Raw genomic sequence first — 23,933 nt, 5'->3', positions numbered from 1 at the left:
GAGCGCATATTGGTAATGTTTGCCCGCCCTTGTTGCTGGGAGCATACAGGGAATTGTATGGCTCTCCATGTTTGGCTGGCTTTGCTCTCTGTGAGGTTACATGCTGGCGGACTGGTAATGCTGTACTGACATGCTGCTATATTATGCTTTAATTTTGCTATTTGTTTACTCGAGCATTGTTCTACTGTGGTTTTTTGTTTTTTTTTTTTTTTTTGTCTCTTCAACTTTATGACTGCTGAGTTAAAGCATTTTTTTTTTTGTTAACATAGCCTCCAAGACTTCTGCTGATTGTTATTTTTACCTCACATACACTCCAACAGTTTTCCGAGTATTTTTTTATTTTTGGGTCATTATTTTAATTGTGTTTGTACCTATTAGTCATTTAATTTAAAATGCTATTAGTTTTAAAAAGTGATGAAGTGATTGTGACATGAAATGCTTATGGATGGGAAGCTCGTTCTGTGCCACCGTTTTCCTGGTATCCAGTTTAGGTGTCAAGAACCATATTGCTTCACTGTGTATGTAACAGACACTGGATACTTTTTTTATTGTAAGGGTGTGCGTAAGTTTGTGGCCGCTCCCCTCTGAATCTCATTTCAACAAGCCCTCTCTGCTGGCGATGCGTCGTACTTCAGACTTCTGCGCAAAAGTGATCTCTTTTTTCCTCGTTTTCCAACAGCTTGCTGGGTGAGGGTGAGGTTGCGTGTGGCACCAGCTTTTTGATCCCCTCTCTCAATCAACCACCACCATTGACTGCTATTTTTTATCGGCACTGCCAGCATGCAACCCCTGGCAGATTTATTCCCTGAGAGGAATGCAACGCATCAGGTTAAAAAGGTTGCCCTTTTCCGATTTATGGTAGGGAAAACGGGGGCTTGGGCACATTTGGGCAGAAGTAGTGGCAGGAAAGAGTTGTTGTTGTGTGCCTTCAAGATATTTCAACTTGATCGTGACCCTAAGGTTTTTTTTTGGCAAGCTTTTTCAGAAGGGGTTTGCCAGTGCCATCCTCTGAGGCTGCAAGAGTGTGATTTGGCCAAGATCACTCAATGGGTTTTTCATGGCCAAGCGAGGATTTGAACCCTGGCCTTCTGGCCGTCTAGTTATGAGTCCAATGGGCCGAAAACCCCTGGCTAGTTCGCTCAACAGAAATACACTTTGTGCCGAAGGAGTGTCATCCTAATTGTTTTTATATAGTGATCACAAGTCCCGCAGTAAATTAAAAAATTGGAGTCAAGACGAGGGCCATGACACCAGTACCAAAGCTCTCTCCTTCAGGTCCTTCCCATAGAGGTTGTATTTCCGCACATGTAGTGAGAATGGCTCGGGTCTGCACCATTCTCATCCCATCAATTTCCACCATGGCACTTGCTGGAACAGGAGGGAATCCATCTTTGTAAAAACAGAGAAAAAGTCGCTACGGAAGAAGAACATCCCGTACTACATACAAACCTCATCGCGTTTCAACATTTGATAAATAGGTAATCAACTGGGTGCTTTCTGAATGATTCCATGTTCTTCCTACAATGAAAACTATAAGAGGGCAACATCAGAACTGATTGAAAAGTCCGGCAATGTTGTTTCCCGTTCTTTCCAGTTTTATTCCTGGTGTTAAAAAAACTAATTGATCCTGGACAGCTGCGTATAAAAATGAGACTCTGGTTGTTTATCTTCAGGAGGCTGATAAAAAATATGTCCCCCCCTGGGATAAACAAAAATATGTATGGATCTCCAAAATCAAGTTGGAAAGCACCAGGAACACAAATCTGGGACTTTCCACTGCTTGTTCAGTCCATCTGGGATGCACCCTTTTTCTCTGAAATAGACAAGTAACCACTGTGCCTTTGGGCGGTATCGAGTCTCTGATGGGCGGACAATTGTGGCACTTGGCCAAAATCTCGTCACAAACGTTTCACGGCCTTTTAATGTAGGTCCACTGGCTGCCCCAATTCTGTGAAGGTGCTGTCCACATATTCCATTCCACCTTTCTCCCTGGTGAGACTCGAACCCAGGACTGCTCTTAAGTGTCTCCTGCCATTCGTAACTCTCTTTAGATGCCTAGCATTCTGGGGTTTCAATTTTTTTCCCCCCCTGTTCGTCGCCCTTTCTGGCAGGCTACCAACTATTCTTTGACATGCTCCACCCACTCTATCTAATGTGTTCCAAACCTAAAAGAGTGTTTTTCAGGCCGATGTTGGTAGGCATTTTTACCGTGGTTTCTGGCAACGCACTTAAGGCAGGCTGCTTGTTTGCAATATAACTGAAGAAATTTATTTGCAAGTTCCGGCTGACTTACAGTATCTCTTTTCGTGGATTGTGGGTTCAGCAATGGGTTAACAGTGATAGCACTCGTGCCCTTCACATTTTGCTGAGGTTAGGGCACAGGCCCCTTGTGAATGTGGGAAAACTTGCGAAATAACCAAAACACTGTTGTTTTGACCCTGAGAGGACAGACACCTGCTCTAAGGAACTTCTGTTCTGTCTGTCTGTCTTACTTACTGGTTCTGGTCCCTCCAGTGCAACTCATGTGGTCAACATGCTGCCAGCCATTGATCACAGAATTTGGCACTGGAGCGGAGCTAGACTACAAATGGCCCAGTGGAGTGTGTAGTGTTCTACTCTAGGAATAGCTATAGGTCCCTTTCAGTGGCGACTGTTGGAATTTCATCACCGCAAGGGTTACCCAGTCATGCTCCTCCTGTCACCTAAATGTCACAAATCTGTGTACAGGAGCCTCCTGGTGGGAGGGTCGGGCGCTCGGGCGCTATTAAAGGGGATACTACTTTTTCCATTTTTGTCATGGACGCGTTCTTGTAATTGTTAGGAAATGGGCCCTTTTATAATAATGATTTGATTCATTATTTAAACAAAGGAGCGGCCTTTCCCCGCTATACCATTTATGCTTTGATGCTCGTCCATGACAAAAATTGGAAAAGCTATAGCTGGGCCATGAGCGGATTGCCAACACGCAGGAGCCTAGCTCGGTCTGTGCTCCGGTCGACAGTTTGGTGACGACTTGTTGGTGAACAGGCGTATGACGCCGGAACCCTCCAACGTTGTGGATTAGAACTCCGCCTTTTAGTTTAAAGTTGACTGTAGAGTTGCAACTGGACGGGCCTGTGATTGTCCTAGGAGAGAACATATTAATAAAATCTGTGAATAATCAAATCCACAAAAGTCTAAAGCCGCCAAATGTGTGAGAGACTCGGTGGATGAAATACTTCTATAGTTTACACAGTTTAACTGGTTTCTTCTTTCTTTAGCTTTGACTTTTGTGATTGTTCTCGCTATGAGCTTTCTAACAATAGCGGCCACTTGCTTTACGCGGGGAATCCGTTTCCGGACTTCCCTGCCTATAAGGCAAATTACATGTCATGCTCAAGCCCCATTTTGTAAATGGTGGGGGCTTGTGGCATGGCAGCCGGCAGCCGTGTAGTGGCGCGCTAGGTGCCATGCGCACGTTGGCCCCATTAGTCCTCCATGGGATGCGCCACCCCTTCCCCTCCTGTGTCCCCGTGCAGCTTTTAGCGTATGCTGAAACCGCCATAAGCGTGCCCATGTAATAACGTGGGCACACTGTATATATTTTTTTACAGGCTAAGTTCTCACAGAACCTTTATTAAAATCTTGTAATCCTTTGCGTTTGCCTGTTACTTCCACTACTCACCAAACACTATATCTCCCACCAGGACCCTTTCAACAATATAATTAAGGAAAACGATCTGATCCTTTCTTGTGGTTACTGGATACCCTTTCAAACTGCCCTCTTACAGTACTCACTCCTGGGAGCTGCCACCACCTTTTTCTGGCCGCGCTCCAATTGACTAAGCTGCCAAGGGTCTAATTGCCCGTTGTCTCCACAATCTCCATGTTGTAGTTGCACAGCGAACAGAGTCAGTGAATCAAGGGATTATACATATTTATCATCATGCCCCTTCAGTACTCTTCCCCCAGGTTGCGTTTACAAAAAAGAATCAACAATTTAAATATGAGCAAAATAAAATAAGTTAATAGCCACATACTTTAAAAACAGAGTGTCACAGGGCATTCATCCGGGATAATGAATCATTATGTTAAAAGCTTGGATGGAAAAAACTAAAAGGCCTTTCTGGTATTGAAGGACCTTAAGTACGTGCCAGTTCAAGCCTCTTAGGAAGAGGCATTCTATAGTTGCGAATCCACCATTCAAAGGGCCCTCCTTCTGAGAGCAACCATCTCACTAGCTAGTTGTGGATACCACTGTAGAGGTCCCCATCGAAGGACTATACCCTTACAGATAACCACATGTGCCTCTCCTGGAAATATCTACAAGAGCCTATTCACTTTTGGGTTTTTTGCCAAATAGGATCAAAAGGCTGCACAAATGGCTTTCGGGCCACATGCCGACCAGGGGACACCTTTATCCACCTTTGCCTTACACAGAGACCAGGTCCTCACATTACTCACTTTTTTAATTTTTTCCAAGTCTTCCTTTGCATCTATATTACCGATCTTCAAACTGAAACACAGCATGGAAGAAAATTTGAGTTTCTCCCCACCCCTATCTACAGTACAAAATACACACTGATCTTGGAAAGACCTTAGTTTAAAGCGGCGGGCCTGGGACCACTTGCTTGCGATCTCTGAAAACATGCCCAAAAACACATACATTTTCTCGTTCTGAAACTCTTGATATTCTTTATTCATTCATCCAGGCAACGGAGAAAACTAGGCTCTTTGTTCCTGTGGAAATCATGGCTTGGTCCCAGTACATCATACTGAGTTTCTATAGTTTTATCATTTTTTTCAGTGTGCAGATCTGTCCTATGCCTTGCATACAACTAAGAGCTTATACTTAGTTGCAAAAGAAACAAACAGACGTTGAGCTGCGACCCGGTATGTTTGCAAGTGCCTTCAAGTAGCCTGTGACTTCTTGTTGACCCCATTACTTTTGGAGCATTTTTATTAAACTTTATCATAAGCCCTGTAGTTTTCACCATTCATCCACATCTTTAACTCACTTTAGAAATATATTTTATTTTAAGGCTGTTATTCCTAGATTTAAAAGTTTCATTCTATTTACTGTGTTTACAGATGTTCCCTTTGGGCCTAATTGTATGTTGATTCAGAGACTAATCAAGGGGACACATAGGGATCATGAATACAAAGCAGTCATGAGTGCTTAACTCTTCGTTATGCATTCATAGCTACCCAGTCGGATTCTGCCCTCTGTCAGAATTGTGATATTTTTAACAATTATTATTATTTAACATGAATTTTAGAGGAGAAACTTCCTTGTTCTAATAAATGAGATTGGATTATTTAAATTGAAATAAGGATTTTCTGAAATACATTTTATTTATGCATCTACTTTTATCAAGGATTGTAGCTCATTTCATTTTTTATTATAAACTTGTAATGTTCAATTAACAGATGGGTATTCAAGGATCGGCTATTACCTTGGCATAAAATTGCTGTGTTCTGAACCCTTTCCCTCCTTTCTCCTTTTTTTAGGCTTATAAAACACGAATAAGCAACATCCCAACCATTAAGAAATTTCTGCAGCCTGGTAGTCCAAGAAGACCAGCCCCTGATGAAAAAACAGTTGATGATGTAATGAAAATTTTCTACTGAATTGTTGCTGATAGATGGTGGATGGTTCATTATTTTAGCTGCAAGCAAAATGCAAAAATTGGGATGAAGCAGTTATTTTAATCATTCCAATATCTACCTACAATCATATATGGGCACAAGGCCTGAATAAATTCACTTAACTACATTATGAAGCTCAATTAATAACAGAATGTCAAGACTGACTGAAGAGAAACTGACAATACTGTGACATGTGTACCATTAGACTAGCATGAAATAAAATACATCATTTGTATTTTAGTTAAGCATTTATTTGTCTGGTATGTAACATGATGCACCACAACCACACTGACACACTGGATATTCTGATGAGAAGTTATGTTAATGTGACTGAAAAAGGTCAGAGTGGTTCCCCACTGCCTGGGTTAGAGGCAAGGAAAACCATGTCTAGGGCCTTTTCATACCATATACAGCTATAGTGCTGTGATTCCACTTTGTGCAAGATCACGGCAACACCCCACAATTTGCAGTTTAGATGTTGGGGTCATATTGCCTGCCCCGCCCCCGAAATTGAAGGGTTGGTTTACTTCTTGTAAAAGGCTTCTTTCTCCTGGGTCTAAAATGGGGGTGGGAATTAAAGTATAGTAGACTTACCTGTGGCATGTTGAGGGGTTTAGGGGATGATGAGGGGGGCTGTATTGTTAATTGACAACAAGTTGATTTTTGACTTACAGTGACCCTATGAATGAGACCTCAAAATTACCCTATTATCAACAGATTTGCTCAGATGTTCAAAATGTAGGCTGCAGCTTTCCTTGACTGAGTCTCATCATGGCTCTCATGAGGAAATTGCATGCTCCTGGGAGAACTCTGTGTTCCTGGGAGGCAAGAGGCTATACTGGTGGAAGAAGTTCTGCTGGTAGGGTTTCCCATGACAGATTGGCTTTTCCAAAGGAGCCAGATTAAATGTGCCTCATCTATTTGAGGAAGTAGGCACCACAGAAATGGAAAGGCCGTGGTGGAAAGGGTGGCTTTTTCCAACCCAAAAAGGAACAGTATTTTGCCACTTCTTTTGGGGCTGTAAAAATGCCGGATTGGGGCTGCAGTAACCGCATACCATGCCCCCAATCAAAGCAACACTAACACTGCTTCAGGGCCATTTTGTATATCCCAGAAGATCCTTTTGTATATCCCAAAATATTGTTAGAGAACACAGTATTTTGCCCTTCTTATTCTTTTGCCCCCCCCCCCCCCAAAAAAAAGAAAAACTACTACAAGGTGGAAGAGGATGAAAGGTACACATTCTTGAAGAAGTGTGTGAACAATTCCTTGGGAAGCATGTACATTGGGGAAAAATGCAGGGAAGCATTTTTTAGAGAGCAGAGAAGCTAGAGCTGTAGGAGATGAAATGCAAGAAGGGAGGGAAAACTAAGAGTGCATCCACACTGTAGAAAGAAGGCAGTTTGACACCACTTTAAGTGCTGTAGCTCCATCATAGGAAATCCTGGGATTTGTAGTTTCACAAGGTCTTTCCCCTTTCTGTCAAAGAGTGCTGGCATCTCACAAAATTACAGATCTCAAGGTTCTGTAGGTGTTTCATGTCAAATACAAATATAAGGCAACCCTATGGGCACAATAAATTTTACCATGGGGTGAGAATCGATCTTTATAAAAAGGAACTGACTAAAAACCATTTAGGGTAGTGCTGACAATAGTGGTTTGAGTGTTGGGCTACGACTCTGGAGACCAGGGTTCAAATCCTGGCTTAGCCATGGAAATTCACTGGGTGACCCTGGGCAAGTCACACACTCTCGGCCTCAGAGGATGACAACGGCAAACTTCCTCTGAAGAAACTTGCCAAGGAAAACCCATGATAGGTTCACCTTAGGGTCATCATAAGTTGGAAATGACTTGAAGGTACACAACAACAACAATCATATAGTGCATTCTGTATTTCCTCCCCTAGAACTGGTATCCTGTCTTCTAAACTGAACAGAAGGAAATTTCTAGGTGGAGTATGGAGTTCATGGTGGAGGTCTGGAAAAAAATCCACTTCTCCCATGTGGAGAAGTCTGAATTACAGGAAAATGATCCTTTAATATCTGTGCCTATCTGTTAAGAGCTATTATTCAATCCTCCATGCCTGTGGTTCAGTCAGTTCCCTAGATGGGTGCTTGAGAGTATGTATCTGTTACTTGCACATAGCACTTCTGTTGTGGAAGACACACCGAGGGAATACCCAAGCAACTTCACCAAAGATGATTGCTGTGTAGAAGACAGGGTCTTGTTTTAGGAGCAAAAAGAAATAGAGTCCAAGCTCCATTTCATGTCTTAATGTAGGGTTAAAAAAACATAACAACTCTGCTCATTAAACAGTCAGCTGACATAGGCAATATAAATGGCACTGAGTTTTGTTTTAGCAACAGGGATAATAAAGATTCAACTTCACTCATGTTTTATTTGGTGGTGTTTTTTTCTTCAGCAGGGTGGACAATTTGTCAAACTTTTATCGTGTAAATTCCAATGCTATTGCTATGTTCATCCCCATGAAATACATAGTAAAATGGTGTCCCTTGTATAAAATAGCAAAATTAACATTTGGTTTTTGAAATGTTACACCTGAAAACCTGTCAAAATGCCTCTGAAAGTCACTTGAGAAAAGAATTGGAAATGATTACTAAGTAGACAATACAGTAACTTTGCTTTAACTTGTTATGTTGCATTTAAATGGAACATCACCAAAAAGTGACTGGTTGCAAAGACCACCAGTTTGTTGCAACTTCTGAGCTCAGACTCTACCTTCCTTTTTACCTAGCCACCATCATCAAATGCACTGAGGAAGTGGCTTCAACTCCTAAAAGTGTGTTATTGTTGTTAAGCACCCTCAAGGTGACCTTGACTCATGGCGGCCCTGTGGATAAGACATCTCCAAGACTCCCTTTCCTCCATTATACTTCTAAATTCTTGCAGATTCATACCCGTGAAAAGTTTAGCAAACAGCAAATTTAACAGTCTTCTCAGATGACCCCAAGATTTGTCTTAATTTCGTTGTGTAACAGAATAATATGGTTGGCTGGCTACACCTTTGGAATTTGAGCAAGCTGTACTTTCAGGGACACTGGAAGAGATCTCCTCCTCCTCCTCCTCCTCTTCCTCTTTTTGTACAAACTCAGATTAGCTGAAAGGTTAGCTGTGTGAAGGTCCAGCAAAAAACATTTAATTTGCTCATCTCTGTCGGACTTGAGCTATAACTCCAAAGGAGCTGGCTCAGAGAAAGTTCCTCTCCTAAAACCAAGTTCACAGTTGAAGGTAAGTCATGGAATGCATTGAAAAAATTATTGCAAAATGAAAGCGAGGTGGAGAAGAATATGATGGTGAAGAAGAAGAAGGTCATCATCATCATCAGTCAGAGTCTTGTGGAACCTTTAAACAATTTATTTTATCACAGGATTTCAGGGATTAGAGTCCACTTCTTTCAAGTCCACTGATGGAGTAGGACATGTAAAGCTGGGGTATAATTGTATTTACGAATAGCAGAGCCATAAGGAAGTTGTTTAAACCAAGGGAGAGCAGCACAAATGGAACCATTCATACTGTTATTACACAATTTAAAAGGTAGTTTAAAGTGCTCTTTATTGGCAGTGTTGCCGAAGGAAAGGAAACAGTGGGAATTTTATACAGTAGTGCAGAAGACTGCAAAGGAAGTGAGGAGGAGAGAAATGGATAAAAGCTGAAACCACCAAAGGCAGTTTGGTAACAAGCTGATCACTGTGCAAAAATAATATGCCGGAACTAAACATCTGCCTAAAATAGAGAAAAAACCCGACACCATTATGGGACTTTTTGCTAGTTTGCAGGATCAAAGAGGAAAAAAGGAAGGCAGTTTTTAGAGAGCACAGAAATTATAATTGTAGAGGACAAAAGTGAAATGCAAGAAGGTCCCATTTGTTCCATATATCTTGGCTTACACTACTATCAGCTGGATAAGAAGCTGATAGTGATGGGTACATCCACATTGTAGAAATAAAGCAGTTTGACACCACATTAAGTGCTGTAGCTCCATTGTATGTAATCCAAGGATTTGTAGTTTTGCAAGGTCTTTAGCTTTCAATGCCAAAGAGTGCTGGTGCCTCACAAAACTACAAAGCCCAGGATTCTGTAGGATGGAGCCATGGTAGGTAAAGTGGTGTGAAAGTGCATTATTTCTGCAGTGTGGATGCATCCCAAGTGAGCTGAAAAGGAAATTGAGTGGCCCTTAGTACAAAAACTCTCCCAGGTGTCTACTAACCAGTTATACACTGTTTAAAACATTCCTATTTGCATCATGTCTGTCCGTCTGTCTGTCTGTCTTTTGTAAGTTTACCATAGAACTAAATTTTTAAAAAGTCTGATAAAGTTTGATATATTTTATTGGGGGGAAATGTTTTCTTTGTCCAATTTCTGTCATTGTTGTGTGTCTTCAAGTCAATTCCAACTTATGGTGACCCTAAGGTGAACCTATCCCAGGGGTTTTGAGGCTGAGACTGTGTGAGTTGCCCAAAGTCACCAAGTGGGTTTCCATGGCTGAGCAAGGAATCAAACCCTGATCTCCAGAGTACACTCTCAGAAATTGCAATAGGCACTTCTGAAATCATTGGGATTGTATGCCTGGCATTCTGTTAATGACATATACAGGTGTAAGTTGCACCTACACATGCAGAGTTATGTTTTTTTGCAAAATGTGCACCATTTCTATCCAGCTGATAGTGTTGTAAGCAGAGATATACATATGGAACCATTGTGCATGTGAATATGCATTGCCTGTACGTATTGCTTCTGTGTATGGTAATTGCACAATGGGTTGTCAGCCATGGACATTGACCACTGATCAATGTACATTGCATTACACTGGTATTCAGTGTGTGTGTACATGTGCCTTCAAGTCACCTGTTGACTTATGGCGACCCCATGAATTTCATAGGGTTTTCGTAGGCAAGGAATACCAGTCCTTCCCTCTGAAATATCACCTTTGTTGCAGTGTGCCTTCAAGTCTTTTCTAAATTGTGGTGATTCCAAGGTGAGCCTGCCATGGGATTTTCTTGACAAGATTTGTTCAGAAGAAGGGTTGCCATTGCCATTGTCATCCTCTGAGGCTGAGAGAGTATGGCTTGTCCAGGGTCACTTGGTGGGTTTCCATGGCCAAGCTGGGATTCAGACCCCGGTCTCCAGAGTCATAGTCCAAGGCTCGAACCACTACACTATGCTGGGTACAGCACCTGGTATTCATTGGTGGTCTTTCATCCAAGCAGTGACAAGAGTTGAACTTGCTTAGCTTCAAACTTTGCTTCATGCACGCAATTATTAAAAAATATTGTATATAAAATTACCTTCAGGGTATGTGTATAAGGTGCATATGAAACATAAATGAGTTTCATAAAATCATAGAGCTGGAAGAGAATCATGTTTTGACTTGGGTGCCATCTCCTAAATATCTCATGATGTTTATGCAAATATTCCAAAATCTGAAAAACTCTGAAATCCAAAACACTCCCAAGAATTTCAGATAAGGTAGACTCAATCTGTACATTTCTATACAATCATTGTGCCAAAAAGGCACAGGAGAGTTAAGAATGCTTAAACACAGAACTGAAAACCAAAATCTTGATTTTAAAAAGAATGTAAAGATCAATAGATTAGAACTGTAATTAAAAACACAACAGGGATAGTGATATCAATAAAACAGTTAAACCGCCTACAATGGCAGATATAAGAAAGGCCTGCCTGCATAAAATGCCTTTGCTGCCTGTTGGCAAAAGGACAACAGGACATGGTTCAGTCTACCTTCCCTTGGCAGCAAGTTCCCAGGCCTTGAAGCTTATCATTTCAGAGCCTACCATCAAAGCACCAGATTGTGAAAGAGCTCCAATTTGAATTTAGGTGCACCTCTAACTAGATAGTCCAACTGCCTATTATAGCTAATCCATCATCCTTACACAAGCTCACTTTAAGCTGCAACCGAAGATATGGATTTATATCCATGAATGGTTGTGAGAAATAAAACCCAGTTTGTCTTAAAAGTGCTGCCACATTTATTTATTTTTTCTTTTTCCTTCCTGCTTTTGATCTAGTAGAGCTTTTATTCACATCTCTGCTCAATCCTATTCAGGGATCATCTGCATAGAGTGCTCTCCATTAGCCCATAGCATTACACAAAGGCCGTCCCAGCAAACCTTTATGCAACTTTGTTATCGAAGCTTCTGGAAAATTTGTGGTCAATTCTGTCATCATATTGATTACAAGGAATGTGAGGCAGAATATTTGTGTAACTGCACTGCAATTAGTTCTTTCTCCTAGTGACTAAGGTATAACCACATTCCATCAAAATTGCAACTTAATGGACGATAACTCTACCGCTTTTATGGTTTAACTATACAGTCATCTCTTCATATTGACAGATTCCTTATCCATGGATTCAACCATCCATGGCTTTAAAATAATGCAAAAATATATAAATTACAAAAAGCAAATTTTAGGCGCAAGACACACCGCCCAAAAGCGGCATGCCAGTGCCGAAACTAGGGTTCCAGAGCATGCAGCAACTGCACGCTCCGGAACCCTAGTTTGTATGGGTGGCATCATTATGGCAGTGTACTCTCCACATGAGCATCACCATGGTGATGCTGACGCCATCCAGTGTCTCCACGTCTGCCCCTTAGTTTTGCCATTTTATATAAGGGATGCAATTTATTATGCTATTGTATTTAATGGAACTTGAGCATCCATGGATTTTGGTTATCTATGCAAAGTCCTGAAACCAATCCCCAGCAGATTTCAAGGGCCCACTGTATGTATGTGTGTGTGTGTATACCCCCCACCCCCCCCACCCCCACACACAAGTTAAAATTATTTCTATAGTTGTAGGGATGCAGCCCCACTCAGGTTCAATCGGAGATGCCAAGAGAACATAGAACGGATGGGTGGACAGTATGTTTTATACTATAGTACAGTGGCATGTGGTGATACAGAGCATTCAGATGGGTTTTATTAAGCAACTAAAAGTTAAAGTGGAATCGTACTGTTATGATTGTATAGTGCGAAAGCCCTTCTTGTGAGCACTGAAGTAAGCTTAAGCTATGATTCTACCTGTTTTCATCTGTCGCACCATATGGAACTATAGGGGATGCCACCTGGTCCTTTAAATCAGGCAACAAAATGTCTCAGACTGGCAAATCTGCTCTGGGTTTGAGTACAAATGTTAAAGAAGCTAGCCATGATGCCGTATACTATCCTTGGGAGTTCAAATGAAAATCTGGAGCCAATTCACTGGTCCACTGAGATGGGAACTCCCAGCCACTACAGGTCTGTTGTACAGATGAAAAAAAATTACAGCTGGTCTTCTGCCAGAATTGGTGACTTTACTGGCAGACTACTCAGGACAAATTCCTTATCGCTGATTAAACATTTTGCAAAACCTGTTACACAAATTAATCGTGAACTTCTCTGGCCTTGGAGGGAGAACGAGCATGACTAGGTAGATTTAAAAAACAAACAAGACTTAAGCTGAGCTGTTGAACAAATGCAGAAAGGCCTCTGCAGCTGGAATTTTTTTCTTTGTTGTTTCTCGGGAATGGTAGAAAGGAGGTGCATAAATGAGGAGAATCTGAACTTGCAAACCACTTTGAATTGCTGCGAAAGGCAGCTGTCTCCACATGATTTGCCATGTGCATCTGCAGGCATATAGTACTTGAAACAGGCCTTTTGTCTTTTGTTCATTGCCCCACTTAGGTTTTATGGTGATATAAACAGAGAGACAGCATTATATAGTGGTTTGAACATGGGGCTATGACTCTGGAGATCAGGGTTTGAATTCCTGCTCAGCCATGAAACCTACTGGGTGATCTTGGCCAAGTCACACTCTCCCAGCCTCAGAGGAAAGCAAAGCAAACCTCCTCTGAATACATCTTGCCAAGGAAACCCCATGATAGGTTTGCCTTTGGGTCATTGTAAGTTGGAAATGATTTGAAGGCACCCAACAGCAGCAACAACAACAAAAGAAATGTTTTTACTAATTTCCATGGAGGGTCCTCCTCCTCCATATCCAATCTGATACACACTTACTGCACAAGGTTCCTCTCTAATTTTCTCTTTATTTCTGTGCCTTTCTTTCCAATGAGGGGAGAAGGACAGAAGGGATACTTTCTGAATATAGAAAGGAGTAAGTTCTCTTGAGGTCAGTGAAGTCAATTCATCTTACTCCTTGGTATTCACTAAGATTTGGTTCCAGAACCTGCTCCCCTCACACACTAAAATCCATGGATGCTCAAGTCCCGTTATGTATAGTGACATAGTAAAATGATGTCCCTTATATAAAATAGATTTTTGGAATGTTTGTGTGTGTGTGAATATTTTCAAACCGTGGTTGGTTGAATCTGTGGGGTGCAGAATTTGTCGATACGGAAATCTGAATGTACTCTCCTATGAAATCAAGGAGGATTACTTCTGAGTAGACATAGATGGGAAAGACACAATCTTTGTGACATGCCTTTCTTTTTTTCATTCTTCTTCTATCTCCATTTTAGGACATTTGATAATATTATTCCACCACAAAGCCACCTCACCCATCTTGACGGAAGAAAAGATGTCTGGGAAACCAAGACTGCACTACAGCCGAGGGAGAGGAAGAATGGAATCCATCCGCTGGCTCCTTGCTGCAGCTGGAGTTGAGGTTCGTGTATCCACAAAGAGAAGGAAAGATAAAGCTGAGTGAATGAACTACTGGTCAAAATTGGTGACCTCTTCTGCAAATACAATTGAACCATCAGAACTGACTCAGCATCCTATTATGTACACTGAATATTTGTATTATGACCCTGAATCAAGTCTGACTTCTCGGCTGTATTTGCAGAAGAGCTCATGATACCATATTCTTTTTGCATCTCCCCTACCCTTCAAAAGACAGGGTAGTAATCATGTTGCCATGCAGAATTGTTATTAGATTGTATTGTTGAACATATTAGGTTGTATGGGTTTTTAAAAATCATTTTTATTTTTATTTTTTAAAATATTAACAAATCTCTCTTCTGTATAGCAGGGCCCCAGGTAATTTACAATTCATAAAAAAACAACAGGAACAATACAATTAAGGCCAAAGTGAACTATCTGTAAAACAACAAGTAAATAGAATGAAACTTTTAAATCTATGAATAACCAGCCTTAAATAAAATATCTTTCTAAAGTGAGTTAAAGATGGGATGAATGTGTAAACTTACAGTGCTTTATAAATAAAGTTTAATAATAAAAAATTCCTCCAAAATTAATGGGGTCACAATAAGTCAACAGGCTACTTGAAGGCACTTGCACACACATAACCTGGTCTCAGCTCAACTAGTTGGACTGTTTTTTTCTTTGCAACTAATTATCAGCTCCTTAGTTGTATGCAGCATATGGACAGATCTGCACACTGAAAAAAATGATAACCCTATAGAAACTCAGTATGATGTACTGACCAAGCACATGATTTCCACAGGAACAAAGAGCCTATTTTTCTCCTTTCTGGAATGAATGAATAAATGAATATCAAGAGTTCAGAACGAGAAAAATGTAATGTGTTTTGCATTTTTCAAGAGAATCCAAGCAGTGTCAGCCGCTTTTAAACTAAAGGTCTTTCCAAGATCATTTGTAATTTGTACTGTAGGAGAGTGGGAGAAACTAAATTTTCTTCCATTGCTGTGTTTCAGTTTGAAGATCGGTATATAGATTCAAAGGAAGACTTGGAAAAATTAAAAAAAGGTGAGTATGTGAGGACCTGGTCTCTGTGTAAGGCAAAGGTGGATAAAGTGTGTCCCTGGATCTGCATGTGGCACCAAAAGCCATTTTGCAGCCTTTTGATCCTATTTGGCAAAAAACCCAAAAGTGAATAGGCTCTTGTAGATATTTCCAGGAGAGGCACATGTGGTTATCTGTAAGTTATAGTCTTCTATGAAGGACCTCCAGTGGATATCCCAACTATCTGAGGTGAGATGGTTGGCTCTCAGAAGGAGGGCCCTTTGAATGGTGGAGTCGCAACTATAGAATGCTCTTCCTAAAGAGGCTTGACTGGCACTTACTTAATGTCCTTCCAATACCAGGAAAGGCCTTTTAGTTTTTCCAAGCTTTAAACATATTATTCATTTAATCCCGGATGCATGCTGTGACACTGTTTTTAAAGTATTGTGGCTATTATCTTATTTTATTTTGCTCATATTTTAAATTGTTTTATTCTTTTTGTAAACCAACCTGGGAGTAGTACTGAAGGGCATTATGAATAAATATGGATAATAAATTGAATTAAATGAATATATTAGCTGTGCAAATCAACATGGAGATCGTGGAGACAACGGGCAGATTAGAACCTTGGCACTAGTCAATTGGAGCGAGGCCAGAAAAAGGTGGTGGCTGCTCCCAGGAGTGAGTATATAAGAGGGCAGTTAGAAAGGGTTTTCGGTACCCAAGAAAGGGACAGATAGTGTCCTTAATTATATTGTTGTAGTGTCCTGTGGGAGATATAGTGTTTGGTGAGTAGTGGAGTAACAGGCAACCAGAAGGATTACAAGATTTTATAAAGGTTCTGTGAGAACTTAGCCTGTAAAAAAATATATACAGTGTGCCCATGTTATACATGGGCACGCTTTATGCGGCTTTCAGCATACGCTAAAAGCTGCGCGGGGACACATGAGGAGGAAGGGGTGGCGCATCCCATTGGGACTAATGGGGCACGTGCGCATGGCATGCGCGCACTACCGTGCTACTGCATGCACAAGCCCCATTCATTTAAATGGGGCTTGAGCATACATGTAATTTGCTTTATGCAGGGAAGTCCGGAATGGATTCCCCGGGTAAAGCAAGTGTGCATTGTAGAAAGCTATAGAGAAACAATCACAAAAGCAAGCTAAAGAAACCGTTAAACTGTGTAACTAATAAAGTATTTATACACTCGTCTCTCCACATTTGCGGCTTTGACTTTTGTGGATTTGATTATTCACAGATTTTATTAATATGTTCTCTCTAGCAATATCAAGGCCCTCCAGTGCAACTCTACAGTCAACTTTAACTAAAAGGAGTTTATCACACGTGAGGGTTCCCGTCATACTCCTGTCACCCAAGCGTCACCAAACTGCGACCGGAGGCTCCTGGTGGGATCGCTCATGGCGCTATGCTTCCATTTTTGTCATGGAAGCATCAGCATAAATGTTAGGGAAAGGGTCCTTTTTAAATAATGGATCAAATCATTATTTAAAAAGGGCCCTTTTCCTAACAATTACAAGAACGCTTCCATGACAAAAATGGAAGTATTCCCCTTTAATAGCGCCAGGCGCGATCCCACCAGGAGGCTCCTGTCACAGATTGGTGACATTTAGGTGACAGGAGCATGACGGGAACCCTTGCGTGTGATAAATTCCAAAGTCGCACTGAAGGACCTAGAGATTCCTAGAGAGAACACTCCACTGAGCATTTGTAGCTCCTCCAGTGCAATTCTGTGATCAATGTCTGGCAGATGTTGACCACAGAGTTGCACTGGAGGGCCTAGAAGTTCCTAGAGAGGTGTTCTCTCAGGTAAAAACAGTGTTTTTGTTATTTGCGGTTTTCCCACATTCACAAGGGTCCTGTGCCCCTAACCTCAGCAAATGTGAAGGGACGAGTGTACACTGTACCCATTGTGAACACCATCCACTAAAAGAGATACTGTATTCAGCCTGACTTGCAAATAAATTTCTTAGTTTATTTCAACAAGCAGCTGCCTTAAGTGGTTTCAGAAACACGTTAAAAATGCTACCAACATTGAGAAAACTCTTTTAGGTTTGGAACACATTAGATAGAGTGGGTGTAGCTGTCAAAGAATAGTTGGTGCTGAACAGGGGGGAAAATTGAAACCCAGAATGCTGGCATCTAAAGAGAGTTATAATGCAGGAGACACTTAAGAGAGTCCTGGGTTCGAGTCTCACAGTGAAGAATTGGTGGAATATTGGACATCACCTTCACATAATTGGTGGCAGCAGTGGCATACATTAAAAGGCGTGAAAAGTTTTGAGAGATTTTGGCAGTGCCACATTGTCGCCATCAGAGACTGATACTCCCAAAGGCAGTGGTTACTTGTCTATTTTCAGAGAAAAAGAGTGCATCCAGATGGACTGAAAAGAGTGGAAAGTCCCAGATTTGTTCCTGTTCTTTCCAACTTTATTTTGGAGATCCATACATATTTTTTTTATCCCAGAATATTTTTTATCAGCTCCTGATAACAACCAGAGTCTTTTTATACCAGCTGTCCAGGTCAATTTATTTTAACCCAGAATAAAACTGGAAAGAACAGGAACAACATTTGGGACTTTTCAATCAGTCTGTATGTGCCCTTCTTAGTTTCATTGTAGGAATAACATTGAATCATTCAGAAACACCCAGTTGATACCTATTTATCATGTTGAAAATGAGGTTTGTAGGTACTGGATTTCTTCTTCCTTATCACTTTTTCTCTGTTTAAAAGATGGATCCCTCCTGTTCCAGCAAGTGCCCATGGTGGAAATTGATGGGATGAAGATGGTGCAGACCCGAGCCATTCTCAGCTACATTGCAGGAAAATACAACCTCTATGGGAAGGACCTGAAGGAGAGAGCTTTGTACTGTGTCATGGCCCTGTTTACTCAATTTTTTAATTTACTGGGGACTTGTGATCATATATAAAAACATTAGATGACACTCCTTGGCAAAAGTATTTCTGTTGAGAACTAGCATGGTTTGGCCATTGGACTATAACTCTAGAAGGCCAGGGTTCAAATCCTCACTTGGCCATGAAAACCCATTGAGTGATCTTGGGCAAATCACACTCTTGCAGCCTCAGAGGATGGCAATGGCAAACCCCTTCTGAAAAAGCTTGCCAAAAAAAAACCCCTTAGGGTCACGATAAGTTGGAAATATCTTGAAGGCACACAACAACAACTCTTTCCTGCCACTATTCTGCCCAAATGTGCAGCCCCTTTTCACTATCATAAATTGGAAAAGGGCAACCTTTTTAACCTTGATGGTTGCATTCTCTCAGGGATAATCTGCCAGGGGTTGCATGCTGGCAGTGGATAAAATAGCAGTCATTGGTGGTGGTTGATTGAGAGAGGGGATCAAAAAGCTGGTGCCCACTCAACCTCACCCTCACCCAGCAAGCTGTTGGGGAAAAAGAGATCACTTTTGCAGAAGTCTGAAGTAAGCATCTGCAGAGGGCTTTTTGAAATTAGATTAAGGGCCACAACTTACTCACCCCTTCAATAAAAAAAGTATCAGTGTCTGTTACATACAAGTGAATGCAATATGGTTCTTGACCCTAAACTGGATACCAGGAAAAAGTGCACAGAAAGGCTTCCATTCCATAAGATTTTATGTCAATCACTTATTCACTTTTTAAACTAATAGTATTTTAAATTAAATGACTGATAGGTACAAAACAATTTAAAATAATGACCAAAAATAAATAAATACTGGAAAACTGTTGGAGTGTATGTTGAGGTAAAAATAACAATAGCAGAGTCTTGGAGGTATGTTAACAAAAAATGCTTTACTCAGCAGTCATAAAGTTGAAGCAAAAAAAAAAAAACACAGTAAAAATGCTCAGTACAAATAGCAAAATTAAAGCATAATATAGCAGCATGTCAGTACAGCATTACCAGTCCTGCAGCATGTAACCTCACAGAGAGCAAAGCCAGCCAACATGGAGAGCATACAATTCCCTGTATGCTCCAGCAACATGGACGGCAAACATTACCAATATGCTCTCAGAAACCCAGCAGACTTGCAAAGCAGTTACAGTCTGCAGATTGGCTATAATAGCCACTTGGCCTAATGGGCCAATTGCTCTCTCATTTAGTAATTGCAGGTTTACCTTATTCTGGTTACACCTGCCATTTGCTACACCTTCATCTAGTCACAACTTACTGTGCTAACTTGCACATCCTGACAAACACAACCAAAAAAAAGTAACTGCTACATTGTTCCCTTCTTCCCACAGAATTGACATGTATGTGGAAGGAACAGGTGATCTGTTGATGATGCTGATGTACCTTCCATTCAAGACTGACGACAAAGAACAGCATAAAGCTCTAACTATTGAGAGAGCCACAACCAGATACTTCCCAGTTTACGAGAAAGTAAGTCACAGTCTGGCATTGGCTTAGAATGGCTTGTTCTCTGCTGCTTGTTATGCTCTGGAGACTTGAATGAGAACCAATGAACTCGAATTACAAGAAAAGAGATTTGTTAGAATCCTGTAGGAGAGATTATATATGTAAGCAACACACTTACGATGCTACACAGTGGATCTTAGCCCAGTTCTCCCAACCTTCTCATGCTGGGATGGCAAATGATGGGGGCCTGTCCCCCTGTTGCTCAGGAAGCAGCTGACTGATGGTCCCATCCTGTCCTGTGAATGATCTTCAGTGAGACAGGCAAAAGCAGGACCCTTGTTGCAATAAACACTTGCACTTTTGGGATGGGATGGGGTGGGAACTTCAGTCAATTGCTTCCTGATTGATCGAGGGACAGGCCTTCATTGATGGCAGTGGCAGCTGCCTGGTAAGTGCAATTTGGGGCTTTCATGGTCCCTACATAGCCCCTAGTTGGGGCTAAGTAGGGATTTTGAGTACCTGTACCTAACTGCCATAAAGAATTCCAGCCAACTTCCTTACTATAAGAACTGTTTGACAGCAGAATAGACTATCTTGTAGGGTGGTGTACTCTCCATCCTAAACAGATGGCCACCTGTTAGGAGTGCTCTAGTTGTGTGTTCCTGCATGGCAGAATGGAGTTGAACTGCATGGTCCATGCAAATGCTTGTGACTCTAATATTCTATAACTCTAGGAATGTGCAGCTTTGGCCTGAAACAGATGGGCCACATAAACCACACCAGGGCCACAGCAATTACACGTGCCCAGCACTGATCTGGGCCACTGCCATGATCCTGAACTGGACTGCCAAAAAGGAGCAGATTTTTCTGCTCCTTTTTAGTCCAGTTCTTTTCTGAAGACGTACCGTTAGTGTGGTTTCCCACTGTGTTCAGGAGTGCACCATTTAAATACTATGCCCTGAACATGGCAAGAAACTGCATAATAGCTCATCTGTTTTGAGCCTTAGAGGAATTCCCCGCCATATGGATTTTGACATGAGTGAGTGGGAGACAGTAAGATCTCTTTGCAGGGCATGTATCATTGGACTTTGCTGTCAACCTGGGAAGATTTGAGACCAAAGTTTGTACTGCAGAACAAAATCTCACAAAAGCATTTATATGATCAAATGCACCTTTTGCAGGGTAATGCCTGTATTAACTATGTGCAATCCTATACCTGATTTTCTGAGAGTAAGCTGAAGGAACTTATATCAAAGTAGACATGTACAGGGACTGAGGTGTTAAGAGTCTCTGTGTAATGAATTGGAGCATATGCAATGTGTAGATTATATCTGAATGGCAATGCTAACAATTACTAGAACAGAAATATAGTTTTCAAGTTAAAGGAAGTTAAATATAGTGCCACTCTATTCTGCACTGGTCAGGCCTCATCTGGAGTACTGCATTCATTTCTGAGTGTTTCAGAAGGATATAAAGAAACTGAAGCAGATTCAGAGAAGGGTAACAAAGATTATGAGGTATGGACAATAAAACATCTGAGGAAATATTAAAAGAGCTGAGCAAATTCAGCTTGTTGAAGAGAAGACTGAAGGGTGACATCTGTACTCTTTAAACTCTTCTAGGGCTGTCACAGAGAGGAGGGGGCAGGCCTGTTCCCTGCTGCTCCGGATGGTAGAATCAAGTTTAACAATTTGAAGTTATAGGAGAGTAGATATTGATTGAATATTATAAGGAACTTATTTACATTAAGAGCTATTTGTCAATGGAACCAATTACCTAGAGCAGTGGTTCCCAACTTGTGCTCTTCCCAGGTGTTCCATGGTTACTCCAGGAAAATGAAAGAAATAAAAATGGAATGAAATTAAAGAATAATTAACAAAAAGTAGAATCAAAATAAGAAAATTAGAAATCACATTCTGAATGGAAATTTTCCAAGTTGAATTTGTCAAGTTGAAAAGGGCTCCACAGGTCAAAAAGGTTTGGAACCCCTGGCCTCAATGAGAGACAGTAAGGTCTTCTTCTCTGGAAATCTTCAAGAAGAGGCTAGACAGCTACCTGCTGGGGATACTTTAACTGGAGATCCTGGATTCAACAGGGCCTCAATGACCCATAAGGCCCCTTCCAACTCTATGATTTTATGTCTTTATGACTCTGAGTCTCTGTTATATTGAGTGACTCAAAAGTCCGCGCACTGTCAACATTAATTTGGTATGTTCACCTTCCGTAGGTTTTAAAAGACCATGGTCAAGATTTTCTTGTTGGTAACAAGTTTAGCTGGGCAGATGTACATCTGCTTGAAACTATTCTTGAATCAGAAGAGGTGAAGCCCGATATTCTCTCTAAATTTCCCCTGCTACAGGTAAGTGCTAATCTCTGGGAAATGACATGATATGTTGGGGTAAGGTGGTTTATGGGTTCATGAACTGTAATTGTAGGTTATCACAGTAGCTGATCAGTGTTTTGGGCACCTAGCATGTCACTGACAGCAATGAAGATTATGACATTGGGGGAGTGTGTATATGGATGTCTACCCCTTTCCCTTATATTCATATTATATTTTACTTGGGAACTCCTGATTCGATCGGCTTTAGTTTGAACCAAATGCTAACCAAATGCTACCCATGCTTGTCATATAAAAACTTAGATTTTCATCATGCACACAGAACTGCAGCTCAGTGCTCCAGAACATGTTTTGCAGACATAAAAGCACAGTCTTGATGCCTGCCATCTCTAGTGAAAGATCAGATTGCAAATAAACTGAAATCTAGTCTGCTTTATTATGTAATTGTCCTGCTCATTCACCGAACTTTACAGACAGTCCATTTATAACCTTTATTTCTCCATTGCTTTTCTTCTCCTTTATTTTTAACTACAAAAGAGAGGAAAATGGAAAAGGTGACCATATCAATAATTCTGATGGGTAGCACTAGGAGCTGTCTCTCCCAAAGCACCCGTGAAGTCAAAGTAAAAAATGCAGACCTAGATGGGCAGACTTCTGAACTGATGTAAAAGCATAAAGATCTGCCTATCAAAATGTATGTTAACTGGATAATATATCTTCTAAAGAGAGATGTGTAACTAACACCACATAAAAAATCTGCAGCTGTTTCTCACTTTATGATTCATTATCTCGTTTACCAAGCCTTCTCACTCTGGGAATTTCATCACCTGTTCAAAGATATGGTTTGTGATTGAAGCCATAATTGATTGAAATTGATTGAAATTTTATTTATATACTGTCATTCCTGCGATCATGGCGGTTATAATGGAGGCTAATATTTACATAAGGGTATTTACAAAAGGCTAGTCTTTGTAACAGGTTCTTAATGCTATTTCTGATTTCAGCTTCTTTGTCTGAAGCTGTGAGCAGAAGAGAATTATTATTTTTACAGAGAACATGGGAAAACAAAAGCTGCTTTACCTGCCTCCACCATGAAATTTCTTAGCTTTCTTGTACACTGCTAGATTCTCCTTATGAAGTCTAAATGTGCCCATGCTGAGTTTGCAAGTCCATCTTTGCTGTTGAAGTTGAAAAGATTATAATTAATTGCTGAACAGTAAATGGTTTGAACCCTACATTGCTCTTCTCTCAGTTAAGGCTAGGATGGTGACAGTTCTACTGACTGACTCCTTCAGTGATGCCACTGCTCATTACTCAGCTAGGATTTTTGATTACCTTTGGGACAGTGCTGGAGCACAGGGAATTACTGTGACAATCACATCAACAACCTATCCATTTTTATTCTATAAATTTGGAACAGATAGGGATAAGGATGGGAAACAAACTTTAACAATGTTTGTATTGTTACTAATGACCATGAGTTTTCATGTTTACATGTAGCATTTCACTTTGTTATTTCTTTCAAGTAGCAATTCTTTTCTTTGCCATTGACATGCAGCATATGACTAGTTGAGACATAGCCTGTAAAACCATTTCTCAGTTTTCCTCTATACCTTTGGGAGATTGCTTACAAAACCAAGGTCTTGACCCTACATCTTGACAAGCAAGTGGCTTTCTTATCAGTTCTCTTGTCCAAATAGCATTTGAAACTTTGTTTTTTAAAGTCCTATAATGTAATGATCAGAGGAACTGTTGGCAATAACCTTTTCACTATGCCTAGAATACTTAACTTACTTTTAAGTAAGCACAGCAATGTTGGTACATTTGGCCCTTAAATGATTTTTTTTTTCATTTTTTATTTTAGGCATTCAAAACAAGAATAAGCAACATCCCCACAATTAAGA

The 23,933-nt window shown here is 40.8% G+C and overlaps 3 protein-coding genes across 3 annotated transcripts in view; 2 read left to right on the top strand and 1 right to left on the bottom strand.

Annotated features, from left to right (window-relative positions):
• Positions 1-1,297, bottom strand: part of LOC121919899 (glutathione S-transferase-like) — a 6,323-nt gene extending 5,026 nt beyond the window's left edge. The window contains exon 1 of the mRNA XM_042446898.1: positions 1,259-1,297. The gene's annotated coding sequence lies outside the window, so the exon portion shown is untranslated. The remainder of the gene's footprint in view (positions 1-1,258) is intronic.
• The window catches only part of LOC121919898 (glutathione S-transferase A3-like), an 88,485-nt gene extending 82,617 nt beyond the window's left edge, over positions 1-5,868 (top strand). Inside the window, exon 6 of the mRNA XM_042446897.1 lies at positions 5,491-5,868. Within this exon, the coding sequence (XP_042302831.1) occupies positions 5,491-5,610 (120 nt within the window). The 3' untranslated portion in view covers positions 5,611-5,868. The remainder of the gene's footprint in view (positions 1-5,490) is intronic.
• A 2,851-nt stretch (positions 5,869-8,719) lies between these two features.
• On the top strand, positions 8,720-23,932 carry LOC121925373 (glutathione S-transferase-like; the record flags this gene model as incomplete). The annotated part of the gene is made up of 7 exons (XM_042457446.1): positions 8,720-8,877; positions 14,127-14,272; positions 15,285-15,336; positions 18,065-18,197; positions 19,574-19,712; positions 21,916-22,047; positions 23,894-23,932. Coding segments are annotated over exons 2-7 (582 nt in total), but the record flags the coding sequence as incomplete, so codon positions are not given.
• Position 23,933: the final 1 nt, after the last annotated feature.

The sequence above is a fragment of the Sceloporus undulatus genome, chromosome 1 (genome assembly GCF_019175285.1).
Source record: "Sceloporus undulatus isolate JIND9_A2432 ecotype Alabama chromosome 1, SceUnd_v1.1, whole genome shotgun sequence".
In the NCBI taxonomy this organism is placed as follows: Eukaryota; Metazoa; Chordata; class Lepidosauria; order Squamata; family Phrynosomatidae; genus Sceloporus; species Sceloporus undulatus.
This window is presented reverse-complemented; position numbering and strand designations above follow the sequence as displayed.